The sequence below is a fragment of the Carcharodon carcharias genome, chromosome 1, assembly GCF_017639515.1.
Source record: "Carcharodon carcharias isolate sCarCar2 chromosome 1, sCarCar2.pri, whole genome shotgun sequence".
NCBI lineage: Eukaryota > Metazoa > Chordata > Chondrichthyes > Lamniformes > Lamnidae > Carcharodon > Carcharodon carcharias.
Genome location: NC_054467.1, coordinates 199,991,684 through 200,016,837, shown reverse-complemented (window position 1 = coordinate 200,016,837; position 25,154 = coordinate 199,991,684). Strand labels below are relative to the sequence as shown.

At 40.7% G+C, this 25,154-nt stretch overlaps 1 protein-coding gene across 2 annotated transcripts in view; it reads right to left on the bottom strand.

Annotated features, from left to right (window-relative positions):
* Window positions 1–25,154, bottom strand: part of myorg (myogenesis regulating glycosidase (putative)) — a 54,158-nt gene that overhangs the window by 4,266 nt on the left and 24,738 nt on the right. The window contains exons 2-3 of one of the 2 annotated variants that reach the window (XR_005942554.1): window positions 7,889–7,987; window positions 7,330–7,477 (exon numbers count right to left, since the gene is read on the bottom strand). Coding sequence is in view for 1 of the 2 variants with exons in the window: in XM_041183295.1 (XP_041039229.1) it covers window positions 5,258–7,372 (2,115 nt within the window). In the remaining variant the exon portion in view is untranslated. Of the gene's footprint in view, window positions 1–4,698; window positions 7,478–7,888; window positions 7,988–25,154 lie in introns of those variants that run through there. The other variant, XM_041183295.1, reaches the window with a different exon arrangement.

Sequence of the window (25,154 nt, the reverse complement as noted above, 5' to 3'; positions counted from 1 at the left end):
CTCATCTCCGTTCTAAAAGGTCTTCCCTTTACTCTGAGGCTGTGCCCTCGGGTCCTAGTCTCTCCTACTAATGGAAACATCTTCCCCATGTCCACTCTATCCAGGCCTTTCAGTATTCTCTAAGTTTCAATCAGATCCCCCCTCATCCTTCTAAACTCCATCGAGTATAGACCCAGAGTCCTCAAACGTTCCTCATATGTTAAGCCTTTCATTCCTGGGATCATTCTCGTGAACCTCCTCTGGACCCTATCCAGGGCCAGAACATCCTTCCTGAGATACGGGGCCCAAAATTGCTCACAATATTCTAAATGTGGTCTGACCAGAGCCTTATAAAGCCTCAGCAGCACATCCCTGCTTTTATATTCTAGTCCTCTTGAAATAATGCCAACATTGCATTTGCCTTCCTAATCACCTGCAAGTTAACCTTATGAGAATCCTGGACTAGGACTCCCAAGCCCCTTTGCGCTCCAGATTTCTGAATTCTCTTCCCATTTAGAAAATAGTCTATGCCTCTATTCTTCCTACCAAAGTGCATGACCTCACACTTCCCAGCAATGTATTCCATCTGCCACTTCTTTGCCCATTCTCCTAACCTGTCCAAATCCTTCTGCAGCCTCCCCGCCTCCTCAATACTACCTGTCCCTCCACCTATCTTTGTATCATCTGCAAACTTAGCCAGGATGCCTTCAGTTCCTTCATCTACATCATTAATGTATAAAGTGAAAAGTTGTGGTCCCAACACTGACCCCTGCGGAACTCCACTAGTCACCGGCCACCATCCTGAGAAGGACCCCTTTATCCCCACTCTCTGCCTCCTGCCAGACAGCCAGTCTTCTATCTATGCTAGTAGCTTGCCTCTAACACCATGGGCTCTTATCTTACTGAGCAGCCTCCTGTGCAGCACCTTGTCAAAGGCTATGGGCCAAGTGCTGGTAAATGGGATTAGGTAGGTAGGTCAGGTGTTTCTCACGTGTCGGTGCAGACTCAATGGGCTGAAGGGCCTCTTCTGCACTGTGTGATTTTGATGCGCTGCTTGACTGGGAGCCTGTGTAGGTCAGTGAGCACAGGGGCGATAGGGGAATAGGCCTTGCTGCGAGTTAAGTCACAGGCAGAAGAATTTTGGTTGACCTCAAGAAGAATTTTGGAAATTCTCAAGTTTACAGAGAGCAGAATGTGGGAGACCAGCCAGGATTGCATTGAAATAGGTGAGCTGGAAGTAACGAAGGCACGAATGAAGGTTTCAACAGCAGGTGAGCCGAGACGGGGACCATGTCAGGTGATTTTATGGAGGTGGAATTGTGCGGTCTTAGTGGTGGCATGAATATGAGTTTGGAAGCACATCTCGGGGTCAAATATGACACTAAGGTTGCGAACAGACTGGTTTAATCTTATACTGTTGCTAGGGAGAGGGATAGAATCAGTAGCTAGGGAATGGAGTTTGGAGCGGGGACCGAAAACAATGGCTTCAGTCTTCCCAAAATTTAATTGGAGTAAGTTTCTTCTTATCTAGTACTGGATGCTGAATAAACAGTCTGATATTTAATAGCACTAGAGGAGTTGAGAGACGTGGTGGTGAGGTAGCATTGGGTGTCATCAACGTATATGTGAAAACTAATGCCATGCTTTCAGATGACATCGCTGGGGGCAGGATGTAGATGAGAAACAAAATTAATAGAATTAACAAAATTAAACAGCAGTCGACATGTACTGCACACATGGCTAGTAAGCAGCTATTTTGTTGCAACTGTACAGTGGTTTTTATTGGAGAGATGCATTAAAAATTTAATATCTTGAATTATAACCAGGACTAACCACATCCCTTCCACATCCTTTGCATACTATCTCAGTTCTAAAGAGAGAAGATACCCAGAGTATTTTTGTTTTGGGCAATGTGTATTGTGTTTAATTGAGATTTTAACCAATTTCTCACCTACTGTTAAGAGGAATTGAATGTGACTATGAGTAAAAAGATTAATTAAATGATAGCAATAGAGATGGAATTATAGCAGCCAGCATTCAACAGGATTTATTAAGATCACTATATTATGAACCAACAGAACCAAATGTTTTAAAATCAAGTTTGTGGAGCAAAAAAAATTGTGAAGCTTTTTTGGATCAAGAGAAACATATTCTCAGATTCCTGATATTCTGACTTAAGGTAGAAGGTACCACAAATCTTTTTGGCAGTTATGTACACTGATATTTACATAATTGTACATGATTGATGTAACCGTGAGAGTAATCGTTAAGATGCTGATGGGCTAAACAGACATATAGCCGCCCTTGTTTTCTGTAGTAGAGCTGGAGATTATGAGAGAGATTCCTTCTCAATGCTGTTTTGTTTTCTTTACTGGTCTATTATTTATGCAAGCTTAAGTTTCTGAGAGCATTTAATCAGCCTTTGGCATGATTCCAAATGCGTCAGCAGACACATGGGAACACCACCACCTGCACGTTCCCCCCCAAGCCACCCAGCATGGAAATATATCGCCGCTTCTTCATTGTTGCTGGGTCAAAATCCTGGAACTCCCTCCCTAACACACCGTGGGTGTACCTACACCACATAGACTGCAGTGGTTCAAGAAGGCAGCTCAGCACCACCTTCTCAAGGGCAATTAGGGATGGGCAATAAATGCTGGCCTAGCCAGCGATGCCCACATTCCATAAAATGAATTTTTACAAATTCTTCACAGACAGCATTAGGGATGAATGAAGGTTCTTTTTGATCCCATTTTCTCTTGACCCAAGTTAGATAAATGTACATATAGGGGAGGAAAGAGACATTAGAAGAATTGTAGCTTCACAACAGCAGTTCACTGGCATGATCCTTCACCTTGTCCTGTATAGACCCTGGGTATAAAATAATGGCCATTTGATGGGCAGCAATCTTAAGTTTATGTTTCCTTTCTTTTGCATGGTGAATGCTTGTTTCCATTCTGACTTCTTGTTTAAAACAGCACTCAGTGCAAAAACGTTGCATTGAGAAAAGACAAGGGGCAGAGTATGGTTCAAAATCTGATTAAATTTAACTTGACACTCTTGGTCCTTTGTAAAAACTTGGAGTAAGTAAAAACTAAGTCATTCATCCCCTTCAGCTTCTTGTGTTTGCAAGATTATCTATATGCTTCACGTTTAGTTGGATTGTTTTTACATTTTTTATTCCATCTTGGGATGTAAATGTTGTTGTTGCCTATCCCTAACTGCCCTTAAGGTGGTGGTGAACTGCCGTCTCGAACTGCTGCTGTCCATATAGGTATAGAAAAACCCACAGGGCTGGTAGAAAGGAAGTTCCAGTTTTTGACGCAGCAACAACGAAGGAGCAGCGATATGGTTCCAAGTCAGGATGATGTATGACTTGGACAGGAGGTTGCAAGTGGTTTACAGCAGTTCTGTTTCATTGGTGCATTCAAAGAATCTAGAATTTTACTGTCTCTTGCTTCTTTGCCCTCACATTATGATCCAAATTAGTATTCCTTATGCTTAAAATGTTCTTTAGTGGACTGTGTCAATTTTGAATTTGCTCACCTACAGTACTATATTACTCCATATTTTGTTTTACATCTTGTTTTTATTGTTACTTCAATGATTGTTCTAGTTGCTCATAAATAAGCTACACCTTAGATCCTGTTGTGGTTTAACAGTTATGCTGGGAAGGCTGTATTGACAATGTTCATTTCATGTGGCTTGAAAAGATTTTAAGATTAAATTCCAAATACCATAATCATGCTGTAAAACTCAGAACTTTGCAAGCATAATTTGGTAGCACAACTACTATGGAATCACTGAAAAATGCCAATTTGATGGTTGGCGGGGTGGTCACTCAACCCACTGCATCTGTGACAATGCTAATTTCCTGCATTGTTGCCATCTACTCTAATCCCGTTTCTCTGTTTTTCTAATATTGTATTTTTAAATGACATCATTCAACCATACTTCAAAGTCACTGTGGTGTTACATTCTATTTTCTAATAACTTTGTGTGAGAACAGTTCTTTTAACTTTCGATTTCTGTTTCTAAGATTAATGCAGAGCTTACATCCTACTGTCACTGTCTTAAAACAACATTCATAAATTCTGAAAAAGTTGGGGAGGGTGGTGAGGGGGATAAAATTGTGGGTTAGATTTCTCCATAACTTTCTCTGCTCCAGTGAATACAGACCAAGTTTTCTACATTTCTCACATTTTGTGCCAATTTTGTCTTCCACCATTTGCAATTTGCTTTCAAAAACCTATAATACCCAATTTCCCCCACTCCAGAGAGTTATACCATTCTCTGCCCTTTCGCAAAATGTAATATTTCAAAGTCAGCTACAGCGAACTGCATTTGTCAGATATTTTCCCATTCTTTAAACATGTTTTCCTGTAATCTCTCCTGCATGCTTCCTCACAGCTTACCATGTCCCCTAATTTGGCAACAGCAAGTTTTGACTTAACTGTTCTGTATATATTGTTGTTTTTAATTCTTTGTGGATGTCACTAGCAAGGTCAGCATTTATTGTCATCCCTAACTGCCCTTGAACTGAGTGGCTTATTAGGCCATTTCAGAGGGCAATTAAGAGTCAACCACATTGCTATGGATCTGAGTCACATGTAGGCCAGACCAGGTAAGGATGGCAGATTTCCCTTCCTAAAGATGTTAGTGAACCAGAAGGGTTTTATTGATGATAGTTTTATGATCACCATTACTGGAAGTGGCTTTCAATTCCAGGGATTTGAACCCATGTCCCCAGAGCATTGGACTCTGTCTCTGGATTACTAGTCCAGTGACATTACCACTACACCACTGTCTTCACCAAATTATTTAAATAGATAAAATAAAATTTTTTTTTGATCCATGACTCACTAAAATTGTAATTTACTAAAACACTAGCTCTGGATTTTTTAAAAAATCCCTGTTATTTCTCTGGCAGCCCATTTGATTTTTAACAGAAATGTGCGCTTTTTAAAAAAAATGAACCGTTCTAAAAAAAGCTTATGCTTTCATTTTGTTTTATCGTTCGCCTACTTTCTTTAAAAATTTGAGAGACTATTCCTTAAAAAAGTAGTAACTGGTTTAGTTAGGGAAAGAGAAGTTAAAAAATCTCCATTTCCTTTTAAAATTTAAGGTACCTCAAGTATAATACTAACATGACCATTTGTGGATAATCCTGGAATTAAGTATGTCTGAACACAGGTGCTAGCACTAGATCTGTAATCATTTGTAAAAAAAAATCCATTTAATTAGCTAACTGAATTACTCCAAATGAAGAAGAAAAAAATCAGATCATTCTAATAAAATAAGCCACTTCATCAAGGTTAACCGCAAAGTCACTTAGGTGATATGGTGTTTTATGAAAAACGTCTCCATTGAAACTCTGCCATTTACCTTCAGGAAGATAGATATCTCTTGCTTCTTTACCTTTTTCTAGAATGGGGGCTACCATAAGATAATCCCCAATTAGAAACTGTGTGTCTACCTTTTGTGCTTGATCATCACCTGGAGCAATCCACCAGAGGGGCCTTATAATTGGATTACCTGTCTTAGTAGTTTCCTCCGCTAGCCGAAGGATAAGGGGCATGACTAAACTTTCTCGGAGCTGTGTAAATTTATATGCAATCCGCAAAACATCCTCATCATATAGCCAAGGAGGAATGGAGAACTGCATAGCTGGAAGAAAAGCTGATAGTTCGAGCCAACGTATATAAAGCTCACGGTCTGGGATCTCATCAGAGCCGTCAGTTTTATTTGGATAAATGTTTCCTCCAATCATATCAGGCAATATGAAGTGGTATCCTAAAATACTCATGGTGAGGGCAGTTGGAATCAGAGACTTTAGACCAAGCTCATAACCCCAAACAGAATCACGATCAATCATACGTACGAAACAAGGGAGCATCTGGGTGCGATATCCTACCCTCACTTCAGCCAACTTGCAGTACAAAGCTGCAGTTTCTGCATATAGTTTACTAAACAAGCTAGGATCAGACAAAGGCTTGTGAGTGCTAAACTCTGCAGGAAGGTAACTAGTCTCACCTGCATCAAATTTAAAAGACACAATCCCATATTTTGACCTCAGGTGTTCCAATCTTTTCTGAAACCAATCTGTGGTTTCAGGATTGGTGAAGTCCAAAACTGTCGCAATCCCATTCCACCATTCCACCAAGGCAGGAAATCTCCCACTGGGATCCATCACAAAATAAGAGCTTTTTATTCCCTTCACAAAACTGGGAGAATTATAGTTAACAAAGGGATGAACCCATAACGTCACCAGGAATCCATCATCTTTTAGCTTTTGCATCAGTTCTGAAGCATTTGGAAACTTAACTGGGTCAAAGTCAAATTCTCCATAACTACTGGAATATCGGTCATCTATTTCAATATGACTGAAATTGAATTGATATTTCTTGATTTTTTCTGCGTAATCCAGAACTTTATCCTGGTTCACTTCAGTTTTGTACAGAGCCCATGTGGACCATATAGGGTACCTAAACATACTCTCTGAAGGCGTAATCTCAGGCTTCTTGAAATGTTTTTTGGCCATGTATCTGTGGACAATTTTCAAATCAGAACCAATACAGACTTGATAACTTAATTCTACAAATGACTGTTGCCCTGTCACCGGTTGAAATGGAGAATCTTTGTAGCGAGCATGCAGGCAAAAGGCTTTTTCATCTGAGCTGTTCCAACCAATGTGCAGAGGGACTGAATCATTAACTCGAACAGCCACAGCTTTAGATGAGACCCAATACCTTTCTAGAATTCCACCAAAGCCTTCACGTACTGAGTACACATCACCTGTTACATATGGCTTAGGATCCACTACACCTGAAATTTTGATAGGCCAGTGCTGTGTGCTGGTTTCTGCTCCTCCATACCAATGTCCATTTGCCCAATACATGCAGTGTTCAATAACAGAGTCCAATGTGACAGTCTTCCATTCAATATTGTAACAAGTTATGGTATCTTTGGGCTTAAAGGTTTTGATTAAGAAGTCCACTTTCTCTTTACCAGACTTTGTGCAGTTTAACCCATCTCCAGTTTCATCTTGAAGACATGATTCAAGGTCAATAGGAGCAGATTTGAAGCCCATTTCAAAAACCAAGTCAGTCGTATTTCTGATGAAAAATCCATCCTTATGGAGTTCCAACTGTTCTATTTTAAAGCTATTTAATTTCTTTAATGATGCCGTGTAATAGCACCATGCAACTACTGCTGCAATTACCAGCAGCAAGCCCAGTAAAATAGTGCAAACTAGTGGCTTGGCTCCTTTGGATTGTTTTTCCCGAGCAGCAGGTAAACTTCCTGGTACGACTTGGTACATTGCATCAACTCGTGAGTTTTCTCCTTTACCTGCTCGGTGCTGTAGTTGATCTCGGTTGTAGCTATGAGGCATAAGATTGTCATCAGGTATCCCTGCGTCTTTGGTATTTTGTAGCTGTCCCACAAATGGATTATCGCCGTAACACTAAATGAAGCCACAAAGTATTCAGTAGGAATTCTGGATGACAAAGGAGAGAAAAAAAAGCTCTTAATAATCCTTAGCCTACTAAATCAGGAATTTCCACTTCACGTTCCAATGAATTTTCAACAACCTAGAAATCAAATCAGCTTCCAGATTCCAAACCTTTTTATTTTAGAAGCAGTTTAAAAAACACCCAAATGGGAAACCTTGTGGTTAAATTTAGCAAACAGAATAAAATTTCTGAGTTGTTTTACTCATGCCTATAGAGCTTTCACTAAAGCTTATCTTGCTTATAATAGCAATTACATTTAGACATTCCTTCAGTAACTGGTACATTACAATTGAAAGTGCAGCATTTACTTGTGCTGCACTCTACTGTTAATCAAACAGCAACCACAAGTATTTATTTACTCTTCAAATTTCCATTTGTAATAATTCTTCACTTACCCCAGAATAGGAAAAACTGTATTCCAGACATGATTGAAATGCTCTGGTAATAAACTTTGTAGAAAATATTGGATACCTTTGGTTAGGTAGGCGAAATGCCTGTAAAGGTGAAAAGATCATTGAAAAAAGGTATTCAAAAAACCCAATTAATATTGTACAGACAGAAACATCAACTGCACCAGGAATCCAGTAATGAAATCAACATTTATCAAGTAAAGAGGAAAATTAGTAATGTACTTACAGCTTTGAGAGAGAATACAAAAGGAAGGAAAAAGCAAGGAGAGAGAAAGCAACCAATAGCAAGTAAAGGGATTTGCGAATATGATGATATGATCTAAATCAATTGCGACATGGCTGTGAATAAGAATATTTCACTTGTGGAAACACAATAAGAAGCAGGCTGTGGAGCAGGAAAGGTGAGCAACTATTTGAGGAAGTGAGGAAAAAGATGATTAGAACAAGAGTTCCCAACAACTAGTATTTATGTAGCGTCTTCACTGTAATAAAACATCCCAAGACGCATATTAGGAGCATTATCAAAAACTTGACACCAAGTTACATAAGCAGATATTACAACAGATGACCAAAAGCTAGGTCAAAGACATAGATTTTAAGAAGCATCTTAAAAAAGAGGAAAGAAAGATACAGAAGCAACCAGATTTAATGAGGAAATTCCAGAACTTGGAGCCTTAGCAGCTGAATGCATGGCCACCAATGGTGGAGTAATTAAATCAGGGATGCTCAAGATGCCAGAATTGGATGAGCGCAGATATCTCAGCAGGGTTGTAAGAGAGAAGACATTATAAAGATAGGGAAAGTTCAGGCAACGGAGGGATTTGACAACAATGATGAGAATTTTAAAACAAAGATGTTGCTCAACTTGGAGCCTGTGTAGGTCAGGGATCACAAGTGTTGAATGATCAGGACAGACCAGTTAGGACACAGGCAGCAGAGCTTTGGATGTCCTCAAGTTTATGATGGGTAGAAAATGCCAGCCAGGAGTGCATTGGAATAGTCAAATCTAGAGATAGCAAGAACATGAATTAGAGTTTCAGCAGCAGATTCACTGGCGAAGGAGTGGTGTTGGACAAGGTTATGGAGATTTTCCTGATGGCGTGGATGTGTGTTGTCATGATATGAAGGAAAAACACTGAATTGCATCTGGAAATTTTGGGCACGATCTTTCAGTCGACGAGCGGGGGCAGGGCCCACTCGCTGGCACGTAAAATGATGCGGGATGATGTCGGGTGGAACTCCTGACATTACCCCATGTCATTTCCATTTTCAGGTCGGTGGGGCCCAACCGAGTCAGCTGCACACCCGCCGACCTGTTAACGGCCTATTGAGGCCATTGAGAAAGTAATTAAGGTTGTTATTGGACCTGCCCGTCCAACCTTAAGGTTGGCAGGCAGGCCGGGAGCCCTGGCAGGCTTTGGAAAAGGCATGAAATCTTGTCCATGGGCAGGATGAGATTTCATAAGGGTATTTAAATCTTTAAGAAAAGTTTCAATAAAACTTATGGACATGTCTCAACTCATGTGACAGTGTAACATGAGGGGACATGGCAGGGAAACTTTTTAAACACGTTTAATGAAAGTTTTAAATCAGAGCTGATCTCCCTGAAGCAGCACTTAGCCTCGGGAGATTTGTGCGCTCTTGCACATATGTAAAATGGTGGCACGCCCCCAATTGGGTGCGCCAATTAGAGGCGCGCCTGCCCCCGTACTTCTCCTCCCAACGGGGGTAAAATTCTTCCCATTGAACTTTAAAAATAAGACCTGAGCTTTAAAAATGCACTGGCTGGAATGCTGCAGCGTGACTCACTAAGAGATACTAGAACCCCTGTTGCCAGACAAGGTACTTCTAAAGACATCCAGAAACTAATTGCTCCCTCTGGTAGAGGCAATGGGTCATAATGGGAGAAGTTAAAAAAAATTCATTCATGAGATGTGGACGTCACTGGCTAGGCCAGCATTTATTATCCATCACCCAACTAGTTGCCCTACTTCAGAGGGCATTTAAGAGTCAACCACATTGCTGTGGATCTGGAGTCACATCAAGGCCAGATCAGGTAAGGACGTCAGATTTCCTTCCCTTAGTGATTGGTGAACCAGATGGGCTTTTACAACAATTGACAATGGCTTCATGGTCATCATTAGATTTTTAATGAATGCAAATTCCACCATCTGCTATGGCAAGTTTCGAGCCCGAGTCCCCAGAGCATTACCCTGGGTTTCTGGATTACTAGTTCAGTGACAATACCAGTATACCACTGCCTCCCCCTAAAGAGGTCAAGAAACCTTGCAAGCAATGCAGCGATAGATTTGTGAATTTGCTTCCCACTTGGAATATACAAAGAAGGGGTTAAAAGTGAGCTGAACAGCTGCCACAGGGTCTGTTTGTTGGTGGGTGTGCTGAGGAGAGAGCAAGTGCTGGAAATTTGACTCAGAAGTAACAGCCACACACAGTACCCCACCAAATCCCCATTCTGCAGGTGTCCCGACCTCTCTCCCTTTCAACTGAATTCCACACTACTGGAACCTCAAAACCGACTATTCATCTACCGGAGTCAATTCTACTGGAATCTCAAATTGCAACACTCAATCAGCTGCACCCCACAAGTCAAGGACTGTTCCGTACACTATGTTCACTTACTTCAAGCTAAATATTTACTTGTAACCTGTATGACTGCATGTTCATGTGTTTTATCCTTTCTCGCCCTCAGTAGTTAATAAACTTATTCTTCACTTTAACTCAAGAAGGTCTGGTCAAATTGGCTTCATCAAAACCAGAACGATTGGGTCTGGGAAAAAGATATCCGCGAAAGGGATCCTTTTTAGATTAAATCTTGTTGTGACCAACTGACTAAAGACAGGAAGGCAATTCATTCCTCCTCAACTGGGGCATTACAATTTGAGGGTGCCCTAGCCAGATGGTGACAAATTGAGGGGTCTCGCCTGGATCAACAACTTTAGGGAACCTCACCTGATGGTGGGTCGTAACAGTGTCAAATATGACACCAAGGTTGCAACAGTCTGGTTCACCCTCTGACAATTGTCAGGGATGAACTGGAGTCAATGGCTAGAGAATGGAATTTGTGGCAGAGCCCAAAGACAATGGATTCAGTCTTCCCAATATTTAATTGATGGAAAAATTCAGTACTGGATGTCAGATAAGCTGCCTGATAATTTAGAAACAGTGGAGGAATAGAGAGGGATGATGGTAAGGTAAGGCTAGGTATTGTCAGCATTCACATGTAAACTAACATGTTTTCAGATGAAGACGCTGAGGGGCTGCACGTAGATGAGAAATAGGAGGGAGCCAAAGGTAGATCCTTGGGGGACATCAGCGGTAACAGTGTAGAGGTTGGAAGAGAAGCTATGGCAGATACTTCTCTGGTTGCAATTGGATAAGGTAAGAAAGGAACCAGAGCTCTTAAACTGATTGGAAGCTCTCCCTTTCTGTAGGAAAAATGAGAATTCTGAGCAGGACCAAATAAATACTAATGGCACCTCAAACAAGTAATGGCTCAGAATGGGGATATTAGTAAAACGGTTAGAAATTCAGTAGTGGCAAGGGATAGTTAATTAGTCAGAGGGGCAGATATCATCTTTTGCAGTCCAAGTCAACAATCCTGGAAGCATTAAGATAAAAGCAAAATACTGCGGAGGCTGGAAATCTGCAGTAAAGTTAACATTTCAAGTCCATATGACTTTTCTTCAGCCTGAAGAAGAGTCACACAGACTTGAAATGTGAACTTTGTTTCTCTCTCCACAGATGCTGCCAGACCTGCTGAGTTTTTCCAGCATTTTGTTTTTAATTCTGGAAGCTTTGTTGCCTTTATTGCAGGGTCCAGAAACTTAATGCAACAACTGGAAAAGCTTTTGCAAAGAGACGAAGAACCAGGATCCATCATGCTCCATGTGGGAGCTAATTTCGTAAGTAAAGAAAGGCCTGAACTCGGGCAAAATTAATTTTAAGAGCAGGACTTCACAGATGGTAATCTCAGGATTACTTCTCCATGCATTTATTAAATAGGGAAAGGCAGTAAGATTAGATAAATAAAAGCAAAACAAAAGGAAGAAGGATTCCATTTTGTTGGATGTCTGGGACAAAGGGGGACTATTTTTTCTTTATTCATTAATGGGATGTGGGCTTCACTGGCTGGGCCAGCATTTATTGCCCATCCCTAGTTGCCCTTGAGAAGGTGGTGGTGAGCTGCCTTCTTGAACCACTGCAGTCCCTGTGGTGTAGGTCACCCACAGTGCTGTTCGGAAGGGAGTTCCAGGATTTTAACCCAGTGACAGTGATGGAACGGCGATATATTTCCAAGTCAGGATGATGAGTGACTTGGAGGGGAACTTCTAGGTGGTGGTTTTCCCATCTATCTGGTGCCCTTGTCCTTCTAGATGGCAGTGGTCATGGGTTTGGAAGGTGCTGTTAAAGGACCCTTGGTGAATTCCTGCAGTGCATCTTGTAGATGGTACATACTGCTGCCACTGTGCATCGGTGGTGGAGGGAGTGAATGTTTGTGGATGGGGTGCCAGTCAAGTGGGCTGCTTTGTCCTGGATGTGTCAAGATTCTTGAGTATTTTGGGAACTGCATTCATCCTGGCAAGTGGAGAGTATTCCATCACACTCCTGAGTTGTGCCTTGTAGATGGTGGACAGGCTTTGGGGAGTCAGGAGATGGGTTACACCTCTGACCTGCTCTTGCAGCCACAGTATTTATACGGCTAGTCCAGTTCAGTTTCTGGTCAATTCCGCAAGAATACATTCTCTACATCTGAATGAGGAAACCAGCAAAATTATGAAATAGGAAAGTGACAAGGTACTTAAAGAAAGCTGGAGTTGAGAAAATAAAACTAACCAGGATTTTAATTACCAGTTAATGCGCTGGAACAAGTGATTGCCAGGTAACATCAGGATATTGATGCAGGTGGGGTGTGTTTAGCTGAGCTCCTCCTCCTCCCCATCCAAACAGCCTGATGAAATAAGACTTGCCCACAAATTAGCACTGAATGGGCAATTTTTGTTCCACGGACTTCACCCATTTTCCAAGTAAATCACCCTAACTCATTTTATTTATTCCATCACAGTCAGGATAGGAGCTCATCAGAGGAAGTTGGACTGGAGTTGAACCCAGGGCACTGAGATGAAAGAACACAATATTTTGCCACTATACACTTTACTCACTGCTTTAAAACAAATAATTGGCAGACCTGTGACTGTTATGATAATAATATAGCAGAGCTTTGGCCTTCCCACAGATGAAGTCACTTCTGTTTCCTGTTTACCTTTAAAATCTTGTAATTTACTTGCATATGTAGGAAACTCAGAACTCAGTCATCAAGTTGGGACCTGTTAAATTATTCTGTTTGCATGATAGGTTTTAAGTACATCTACTTAACACATACTGCCAAGAAAGAAAATAAGCATATTAATATGGATAAGTGCTATTTATTACTAATAGAACTAATTCATCTAATTAAGCACCAAATATTTTGAGTGTGAACTGCTATTTTTAAAGAAGTGTTTTGTTTCCTTCATAAGTCCCCTCCTGCTACACTCCTCCAGTTAAAAAATGTGAGTGACCTAATCTGCCCTGGGAGTGAACACAAGAATGTTTACCAGTGCAACATGTGTGACAATGACATTTATATGCCTCACCCTGGGAAGTAATGGCAAGGAAAATGCCTGGGCTTCTTTAGCATTTCTCCATAGCAGTGCAATTGAGGTCCAGAGCTAAAATGTCTGTTGGGTAAACCTCATGCTGGTCACTTGCTGGTTATTTATTTATATAAGCCTTGTGTCCACCATGCCTCCACTGTGGTACACCTACTAAAGACATCGCAATTGAAAGTGTGCTCTCAAAAAGTGTCAGATGTCTATCAGGCAAACAACAACAAGAAGCTGCATTTATATAGTGCCTTCAACATCATAAAATGTCCCAAGGTGTTTCACAGAAGCGTTGGAAAACAAAATTTGACATCAAGCCACATAAAAGGAGATTCGGGTAGAAGACCAATAGCTTGGTCCAAAGTAGGATTTAAGGAGAGTCTTAAAGGAGGAAAGTGAGGTAGAGAGGTGGCGAGGTTTAGGGCAGGAATTCAGAGTATAGGGCCTTGATAGATGAAAGCATGGCCAGGAAATGAAAATCAGGATGCTCATGAGGCCATATTTGAAGGACTGTAGAATTGCAAAGAGAGATCATTGCAGGTGATACTCTGGTTACGATTAAATAAATAAAATTGGAACCATGTGAGTGCAGTTCCACCCAGCATGATGATGGTGGAGAGGCGTTGGAGGGGGATGGTGTGGTCAACCATGTCAGAGGCTGCAGACAAGTTGTAAAGGATGAGAAAAGATAGTTTACTTCTTTCTAAACAACATTTGTGACTTTAAGGGTCTCTTTGTACTGTGGCAGGAGTGGAAACCTGATTGGAAAGTGCTTTGATTAGCTCAAATAACTTATCTACTATTTACCATTTATTTGATTAACTAAATGTGAATAAATCAATAGTTGAAAAGAAAAGCATCTCGGAGATCAAAGAACCAGCAGAAAAAACCTAGCAACTTGTTTAAATAACTTCTCCACACTGCTTTCAGGCATAAGTGTTTGCCTTCACTTAGGCCCAGTGTATATGGCTAGTAGCAACATTTATAACAGAACAAAAAAAAATACATTTTACTCATTTTAAATGTTTTTAATGTTACATATACTTGCAAAAAGCTATCCCCATGAGGCCTGCCCTTCTTTTGGGCTGGGCACCCCCACCCTGCTGTCTGAGTTGAAAATATCACCCAAGTCTGGGTCATGTAGATTTACAGCTGCTGTGTACAAATTCCATGTATGTAGGAGAGAAATTCATCATGGAAGATTTCACCTTGCTCCTGTTGAACTACAATATCTGTAGAATCAATGTTAGAACCAGTTAGAAAAGGATTAAGGAATTCTAGCTGCTGTGAAGAAATTGTGCGCAAGAGAGAAACATTGTGTAGCTTTCATTCTGCTCACAGGGAACTATAATCCTCAACACTAGAATATTCAGGTACAGCATTTACAAATAACTGAGGCATGAGTTGGGAAAAACATTCAAAATATTTCTTCAAAGCGGTGTGCAGTTTAATCCATTAAATAAACTATAGCAGTATCTGGGATAGTGTTTTCTTTGAATTGTAAAGGGTGCTGATGGTTATACAAAAGCTAGAAAGGAATTTTGGTGCGGCATTTGACTGCTTACCTAAAACATTATAATTTAAGTTAGCCAGCCAGGTCTAGACCATGTTGAATGGTCATTTATTTAGGTGGTGGTCACTGGAAACTTGATAGTGGGAAAAACATCCCTTGTTAGTCACAATAAGATTTAATCCAGGCTGGTCCTTTGGTTCAAGCTGGTTTATTTTTAAGACAACTCCTCGGTGCTACTGACTTCCAAGTAGCTTCAACACAAAATGTTCCAGCTGTATCTTTTTATTCTTTTTGGATGGGATAATCAATACTCATCACCCGTTTAACTAACAATTGTCTTTAAGGCTTGGCTTAAATAGCCAAGTGGTTATGGTAATGGGTTTGTAACCCCAAGATCAAGAGTTCAAATCTCACAATGGCAAAACAATGAAATGGAAGAGACATTGATCAAGAGTTCAAATCTCACAATGGCAAACTATGGAACAATGTGACTTCATCTGAAACAGATGGAAACAGGTTTGTACTCGAAAGAGTATCAAGAGTTCAAATCTCACAATGGCAAACTATGAAACAATGTAACTTCATCTGAAACAGATGGAAACGGGTTTGTACTCAAAAGAGTTACAAGCATAAGGGAAAAAAAATGATCAAGAGTTCAAATCTCACAATGGCAAACTATGAAACAATGTAACTTCATCTGAATAGGAACAGATGGAAACGTGTTTGTACTCGAAAGAGTTACAGGATGAACAATTGTCTTTAACAAGGTGATTGCAGTGCAATTATTTATACATCGACAGATTCCCCTCTTTTTAAATTAAAACTTTGAAAAAAAAACTTAAAGAATATTTGTTTTAAACAAACAGAAGGAAATAATGACACATATTTCCACATCTTTAGTTCCTGTATTTCCTTCTTCAAATATTTTGCACCATTATAACATAAGACATCCTTCTTCCAATACAATTAATAATTTCTTAGAGCAGGCGCTTCCTTTTCTAAAACAGTCTGATAGTTGGTGTCTTGTGTCAACCCATTGTATCTTAACCCATAGTATCTCTTCTCTGTAACATTTCTTTTATGCTGGCTAGGTCTATTCTTAGCCTTTTTTCAGTGATACTTTTCATGGAATGAACATTGTCCCAAAGAGACCGGTTATCAACATAACATTCTATGGGCAAACTTTTCTCACATTGCCCCCTTATGTAGTATTTCTGTCAGTATATTGGAAAAGTAAACCCCTTTATCTGATGCTTCTACCAAGGCCAGCGTTTCAGCAGCTAAGGTGCTTTTCACTACCCTTTTTATTTTCTTGGCCTCCCAAGCCAGTGGGCAACATTTATCATTCTTTCCCATCAAGAATATGATAAATCCTGCTGTGCTAGAGTACCCATCTGGATGAGTGGCATGTGAAGCATCGCTAAAAATGACCAACCTCATATCTTCTGGATCAATCAAGGTTGGAAACTTGAGCACACATCTCTCAATTTATTATTTTTTTTAAAAAGTGTTTTATTTGCTTTCAGAACTTGCTCAACTGTAGAAGGTTTCATCATGGTACTCAGCTCCAACACATCATAACTAGCGTCAGGCCTAGTCTGAATGCACAGCCAGTTCAACTGTCCAATCAAACTTCTCAACTGCTCTGTTTCTTCCTTGGTAGCAGGATCCTCTTTTTGTGAGGATCTAACCCGAGTTATTGGGATATGATTAACATTTTCTAGATACGATTGTTGATTCAATGTCACTCCTAACTTGCTCTAAACCTAGGTATTTAAAGGCCCGGAAGCCTGGCTTCCGACCTGGAATTCCCTCTTCATCTTCTCAATTACTCATTGTTCAAATTCTACAGAGCCTCCCCACAGGAAATCATCAATGTGCATGATAAAGATTCCAGCTAGTTTCTCCTTATAAAACCATAAGACATAAGAGCAGAAATTAGGCCATTCGGCCCATCGAGTCTGCTCCGCCATTTAATCATGGCTGATAAGTTTCTCAACCCCATTCTCCACCTTCTCCCCGTAACCTTTGATCTCCTTACCAATCAAGAACCTATCTATCTCGGTCTTAAATACACTCAATGGCCTGGCCTCCATAGCCTTCTGTGGCAATGAATTCCATAGATTCACCACTTTCTGGCTAAAGAAGTTTCTTCTCATCTCTATTCTAAAAGGTCTTCCCTTTACTCTGAGGCTGTGCCCTCAGGTCCTAGTCTCTCCTACTAATGGAAACATCTTCCTCATTTCCACTCTATCCAGGCCTTTCAATATTCTGTAAGTTTCAATCAGATCCCTTGTCATCCTTCTAAACTCCATCGAGTATAGACCCAGAGTCCTCAACCGTTCCTCATTTCTGGGATTGTTCTCGTGAACCTCCTCTGGACTCTCTCCAGGACCAGCACATGCTTCCTGAGATACCAGGCCCAAAATTGCTCACAATATTCTCAAGTGATTCCTGAAAGATCACCACGAACGCCTCCAGTATCTCTTCAGATATTTCCTTCAGAACTCTGAGGTGTAATCCATCTGGTCCAGGTGATTTATCCACGTTCAGACCTTTCAGTTTTCCTAGCACCTTCTCCTTGGTAATGGCCACCATACTCACCTCTGCCCCGCGACTCTCTTGAACTTTGGGGATGTTACTCGTGTCTTCCATGTGAAGACTGACGCAAAGTATCTATTCAGTTCCTCCGCCATTTCTTTGCTCCCCACTACTACTTCGCCAGTGTCATTTTCCAGCGGCCCAATGTCCACTTTTGCCTCTCTCTTACCCTTTACATATCTAAAAAAAGCTCTTGCAATCTTCTTTTATATTACTGGCTAGTTTACCTCATATTGAAACTTCTCCCTCCTCATTTGTTTTTTAGTTGTCCTCTGTTGGTCTTTGTAGGCTTCCCAATCCTCTGGTTTCCCACTGCTCTTCGCCACATTGTATGATTTCTCTTTAGTTTTTATGCTGTCCCTGACTTCCCTTGTCAGCCATAGTTGCCTCATCTTCCCTTTAGTATGCTTCTTCTTCCTAGGGATGAATTTTTGCTGTGTCTCCCAAATTACTCCCAGAAGCTCCTGCCATTGCTGTTCCACTGTCTTTCCTACTAGGCTCATCTCCCAGTCAATTCTGGCCAGCTCCTCCCTCATGCCTCTGTAGTTATGGTACCAACAGAACATCGCGGGTTCTGCCTTTAACTGAATGCAACCTGTTTTCAACAGGACAGACCTCACAGAAAAATACCCTACTCTGGTATATCATTCAACCCATAAACACATTTATTCAATTTCCATCGCTTTCCTTCCACATCCCCGGCTTCTTTGGGTGGTTTCAAAAAAACTTCCCTTTGAAACTTCTCCCCCTATAAAAGCACAGTCTTTATATAAATCAATTTGCACTCCCAGGAATAGAATGCCAAAAGAGCTAAAAAAAAATCTTCAAACTGACTTTCCCCACAGTAGGCAAGTCCACTATGACATCCTGATCTCCTAGTCTCTCTTCAAAGCCCCGGGCTACTAGTCTTATGTGTGCCATCTGGGAATATCTTTTCTGTACAGATCCATCTGTGAGATAAAGCTGGCTGTCCTTTGTCAGGTATTTCAGAAAATACCCCAAGTTCCTTCCAACTTTCTAATTCTTTCCGTTTGGTTTCCTTTATCAGCTTATTTTCCAATTTATTAGCAGCTACTAGCATCTCTCGGTTATATGGACTTTTACTTCTATTGAAATTGCTAGCTTGTCTCTAGTCCTCCTTGTTAAGCTACTCACATTCCTCTCCCTCTCTGGACTACTACTATATGATCTATTTCCCGTGCGAGCAGAACTCCATTCGCATGTCTGTGATTTTCTTTCTAGGGTCGCGACCACTTTCTGGTCCACTGTCAGAACTCATACTGTGCTTTCTGGGTTTCCACATCTTTTTACTCTGGGTTGTCAATTGATAGGTCTTGTCTCTTGCACATTTATCCAATATCTATATTTACCAGTGGCCTTTCCTGCTCGCCCTATGATCGTGGCATCCCTCCACACAGTGGTCCCTTCCGGCATGTATGTTACCTTTGTTAACATACTACTTTGGGTAGTTGCCGTTTTAGACAACTAGCATTGTCCTGACCTCAGTATTACTTTGTTCATAGTCAGTCAACCATGTATCTGCCGTTGTCCGCTCCTTATAACTACCCAGTGTATGTGTATGTGAAGTGCATGGTGCCTCCTCGCATTCTATGTCCTGTTCAGAACCTGTAATGGTATAATCAGTACCAGTGAAGAATGTACCCCTAACAGTTTGATTGCCATGTTGCACAGTTACTACTTTCCCATCACTCCCTATTACCTTGCCAGGTCCTTTCCACTGTTTCCAGCCTTCCCTTTGATAATATACCATGTTTCCTTGTTTAAACTGTATTCTTGGCGGTCTTATGCGGTGCAATAGGGCCTGCCAAAATTTCTCCAAAACCTCAGCTTTAATGAAAGCTATTCTGCCCGCATGCAAAGTGTTCAGATGAGCAGAAAAGGTGGAGCCAATGCTAGTCCTTTCTAGAGCAGAGGGAGCATCCAATAATGCCGACGGCACTTCGGATTTCTTCCATACATCAACTGGTACGGACTGTACCTCCCAACCATTTGCAGAGAGTTCTTTGCGTGCACTGCCCATGCTAGTGCTGTTTGCAATTTAAAATATTGGCTGATCAACCAGATTATATGTAACATATCCTCTATTACTGCATGGTTTCTTTCGCAAAGGCCATTAATAAACAGGCTTTCAGCTGCAGTGTGCATAACTATTGCGTGCAGTTCTGGTCGCCTAACTACAGGAAGGATATCAGTAAGATTGAAAAAGTGCACAGAAGATTTACTAGGATGTTGCCAGGTCTTCAGGAGTTGAGTTGCAGGGAAAGATTAAACAGGTTAGGACTTTATTCCTTGGAGCGTAGAAGAATGAGGGGAGATTTGATAGAAGTTTACAAAATAATGAGGGGCATAGAAAGAGTAAACGCGAGTAGGCTCTTTCCACTTAGATTAGGAGAGACAAACACGAGAGGACACGGCTTTAGGGTGAAAGGGGAAAGGTTTGGGGGGTACGTTGGGGGAACTTCTTCACTCGGAGAGTGGTGGGATTGTGGAACGAGCTGCCATCTGACGTGGTAAATGCGGGCTCACTCTTAAATTTTAAGAATAAATTGGATAGATACATGGATGGGAGAGGTCTGGAGTGTTATGGACCGGGTGCAGGTCAATGGGACTAGCGGAATAATATTTCGGCACAGACTAGAAGGGCCGAATGGCCTGTTTTTCTGTGCTGTAGTGTTCTATGGTTCTATGTTTAAATTTTTGCACATATCTCGAAATTCATCATTGGTGAATTCCCCACCATTATCTGTGAGGAACTTCATTGGTGTTCCTAATCCTGCTCCTACCCATTTCTCCATGACCTTATCGACAATGGTCCTTTTGTCTTTACTATGTATCACAGTGGATAGGCTAAATCTGGCTGCCATATCTATGAAGTGTAATAAAAAAAAACCCTAACCTTGTCTCAAATTTTCAAGTCCATTACCAATGCATCATTAAACTCCCTGGCTAGTGGCAAGCTCACAACAGGACACAGTGGTGTCTTGCGATATTTAAGGCAAATTTCAAACTGAGCAATGATTTGCTCAATAAGATCATCATATCCTTTAATCGACCACGCCCACATCCTGAAGTAGCGTCTTCAGTTTCTGTGGCGCTGGATGTGCAGACTTTCTATGTAATTTCCAGATGATCTTCTTTTTGTCCACCAAATTCTTATTCTCAGCAGTTAACAAAACTTCATGAACTTTTTGATGAGAAATCTCTGGCTTCCTTAGTGGCAAGCAGTAATGGCCTGACTGAGTAAAATGTAGATCCATATTTTTTGCAAGCACGACCTCTCTATCATTCTTCATATTTAATGTTATCTGAGCCTTCATCGCAGATCGACTCAACAATTGCAGTATCTCGCTAGAGACCACATCAGTACTGATTAACAGTAAACTTGCAAGGGAGGACCACCAGTTTGGAGGATGTTAATGTATTGTCATCTCCGAACCTAAAGCAGATAGAGCTTTCATACTCCTTGACCTTCCACCGGTCTGCCTCGTCGAGCACTCCAGCTAGCAGTCAAGCCAGTCTATGCCACACACCGTAGAAGTGCAACCACTGTCCAGAATTGCACAGTTGAAGGAATCTACCATCAAAATACTCATCACTGGATTCAAACTCTCAGTGATTAATACAATTCCATCATGGCAGTCACCATCATTTTCAGTTTCAGATGAATCCGTCTCGTGGGTCACTTCAAAAACAAGATTCCTTTGCTGTGGGCAGTTCATCGTGTAACGATACTGGGAATCACACCGAAAATACCAATTAACCATTTTTTGGGTTTAAATACAGTCACCGTCCCAGACACACTTTTTGTCCCGACTCTCAAATTGGCTAGAGGTACCACAATTTTCAGACCTTTTCTCATTAACCCAATCTTTGTATTGGAATCTTCGTCTAATATTCGGTCGACCTCGAAATTCAGCCACCATTGAATCCTCTATCCTTTGTTTCACAGCATTGTTGTTCGCGTTTGCTAAGAAAGTGGCGGGGAACGACAGTTTCCTCAAATATTTTCAGGGCAGCAGCCATTTTATCTAGGAGAGGTTCTTTCCTCCAGATTTGAACCCGTTAGTACTAAAAGACTATCAACGTGAGAAATGCGAGCACAGTCTAGTAATTTAAATGCCAATATCGATTCCAGAATTTCAAGTTCAAATCTCTGTAGTCTCCTTTTATCAAAATCCATGATATGTTCTTCCATGGACTGATCTGATTTCCTAAACCTATCAAAGATCGTCCAAGCTTCATACGCTTCCAATGACTCATTCTTTTTGTAAAACTTATCCAAAAGTTGTACTAGTAAGTTCAATCCCTCTTCACGATCCAAATCATCCACTTTCCATTCTGAAAATACCTTACTCCTTATCTTACTTTTGGCTGGTAGTGATAACGCCAAAGCCATACCTTGCTTCTTCCGGGGTATGGAAATAACCCAGATCCACATTTCAACCTCAGCCTTCCATTGCTGATAAGGTTCAGAGTCAGAAAAAATTGTTGGATAGTCAAAGCTTGCAATTTTGCACCGTCCTTCTGCCATTCCGTAACTTAAATTGTCAGCAACAGTACACTTCTTTTCCCTCTGAGGATTAAGGCAGAAATCTTCATATACAGCAATCAATCAGCAAAGCTTAAAGTTCATCCTCTGCTGCCATGTTAGTCACAATAAGAGGTTGTGATGGAAGAATTAATCCAATTAATCCAGGCTGGTCTTTTGGTTCAAACTGGTTTATTCTCAAGACAACCCTCAGCACTATTGACTTCCCAGTAGCTTCCACACAAAGTGTTCCAGCTGTATCTTTTTATTCTATTTAGATGGGATAATCAATACTCATCACATGTTTAACTAGCAATTGTCTTTAACAAGGTGATTGCCATGCAGTGTGGTTATTTATACATTGACATCCCTGGGCAACTTCAAAAAGAACTTCAAATCCATAGTGGGAAGTAACAGAGGAGAAAATATCCATATAAATAACAGGGGAAGAGGAACATACCAAGGATCAGTTCCACTGCTGTCCAGAATAATCCTATTCCAAAATACATCATTTTCCTCACACTGAAGCCTACATCAATTTAAGGCAGTCCTGGATTTATCACATCTTAAAATGTTTCAACATAATTAATTCATCTAAAGTGTAGTGACTATTAACTACACAAAAGGAATATCTATTTTGTGCACATTGATATCACACAACAATGAAATGAATGACCAGTTGCTCTTAATGCTGTTATTTGAAGGGAGAATTTGTTGCCCATGAACTGTGTTGTGGGATTTTTAACATCCAACTGAACCACTGTAAGTTGGAAAGTTAACAATGCTAAGACATTGGAGCGTCAGCCATGAAATTTGAATGAAAAAATCTTGTGATCCAGAATGTGAGTATAATCAACTGAATCAAGATGACACACTTGATAAACAATAATGCAGCTACATCCTGGCATTAAAACACAGCTGGTTTGTGAAGAAATTTTTGCACAGATACTGACATCTATAGAATGAGTTTCCAATTCGTTATCTCCAATCCCATTCCATTAACCCTGCAAAGATTGCCATGTTTCTAGACTGCTGCCAATAGTCCCTGTATGCGATTGCCAGGAGATGATAGACACTAATGTACATATATGACACTTGCTCCCATTTTGTCATATCCCTACTGAGTAACACTACAGTCCCACTCACCATCTCCAAAAGCAAAGCAATTCACATAACGAATTAAGTAGGTACTGAACCTATATTAATTTAAAAACAGAAACAGAAATACCTGGAAAAACTCAGCAGGTTTGGCAGCATCAGCGGAGAAGAGTACAGTTGACATTTCAAGTCCTCATTACCCTTCAACAGAACTAAGTAAAAATAGGAAAGGGGTGAAATATAAGTTTGTTTAAGGTGGGGGGGAGGGGGGTGGTTGTTGGGACAAGCAAGCAGTGATAGGAGGAGATAACCAAAAGATGGCACAGACAAAAGAACAAAGAGGTGTTGAAGGTGGTGATATTATCTAAAATAATGTGCTAATTAAGAGTGGATAGCAGGACAAGCTATCAGATAGCTCTAGTGGGAGTGGGGTGAAATAAGACTAAAAGGGCATAAAAGGTATAGATTTAAAAATAATGGAAATAGGTGGGAAAAGAAAAATCTATATAAATTATTGGAAAAAACAAAAAGGAGGGGGAAGAAACAGAAAGGGGGTGGGATGGAGGAAGGAGTTCAAGATCTAAAATTGTTGAACTCAATATTCAGCCCGGAAGGCTGTGAAGTGCCTAGTCGGGAGATGAGGTGCTATTCCTCCAGTTTGCGCCGAGCTTCACTGGAACAATGCAGCAAGCCAAGGACAGACATGTGGGCGAGAGAGCAGGGTGGAATGTTAAAATGTTAAATGGTTGCCATTTTAGCACTTTCCGTTTCTTCCCCCTCCTTTTTGTTTTTTCCAATAATTAATATAGATTTTTCTTTTCCCACCTATTTCCATTATTTTTAAATGTATTCCACCCATCATTTATCTATACCTTTTATGCCCTTTTAGTCTTATTTCACCCCACCCCACTAGAGCTATCTGTACCTTGCTTGTCCTGCTATCCACTCTTAATTAGCACATTCTTTTAGATAATATCACCCCTTCAACACCTCTGTTCTTTTGTCTGTGCCATCTTTTGGTTATCTCCTCCTATCACTGCTTGCTTGTCCCAACAACCACCCCCTCCCCCCCACACCCTTTAAACAAGCTTATATTTCACCCCTCTCCTATTTTTACTTAGTTCTGTTGAAGGGTCATGAGGACTTGAAACGTCAACTGTACTCTTCTCCGCTGATGCTGCCAGACCTGCTGAGCTTTTCCAGGTATTTGTTTGTTTTTGTTTTGGATTTCCAGCATCCGCAGTTTTTTGTTTTTATCTGTATATTAATTCCCTCACTCTACATAGATAATCCAAGTGAGATGTCAAATGTTAATTATGCCCATTTGAAATAGATATCAAGGGCTGCTAGTCAGTGGCAAATACACTGAAATTCAAGGGAAGACTACACCAATACATAGGTTAGTATATTTAAGGTGTTTTCATTGTTTTTTCCCCCCTCTATGCCAGCCAGGCTTTTGTGCCAATTTTAATTTAGTTTTGCCTCTGGCACCAACAGGTTTTTCCAGTAAGAAAATTCCTATCTTCACATGACTGGAGGAAAGCTACCTACAAAGTGTCAGGCAGCTCAGGTTGCAGGGAGGTGTTAATTTCCACAGCAGATACTCATCTCACACCCATGAGTATCCATTTACATAGAAAACAACAACCACTTGTATTTATAAAGCATCTTGAACATAATAAAATATCCCAAAAGTGCTTCACAGGAGCATTATAACATAAAATTGACACCAATCCACATAAGCAGTTACTAGGATAAATGACCAAAAGCTTAGAGAAAGATGTAGAATTTAAGGAGTGTCTTAGAGGAGGAAAGAGAAATGGACAG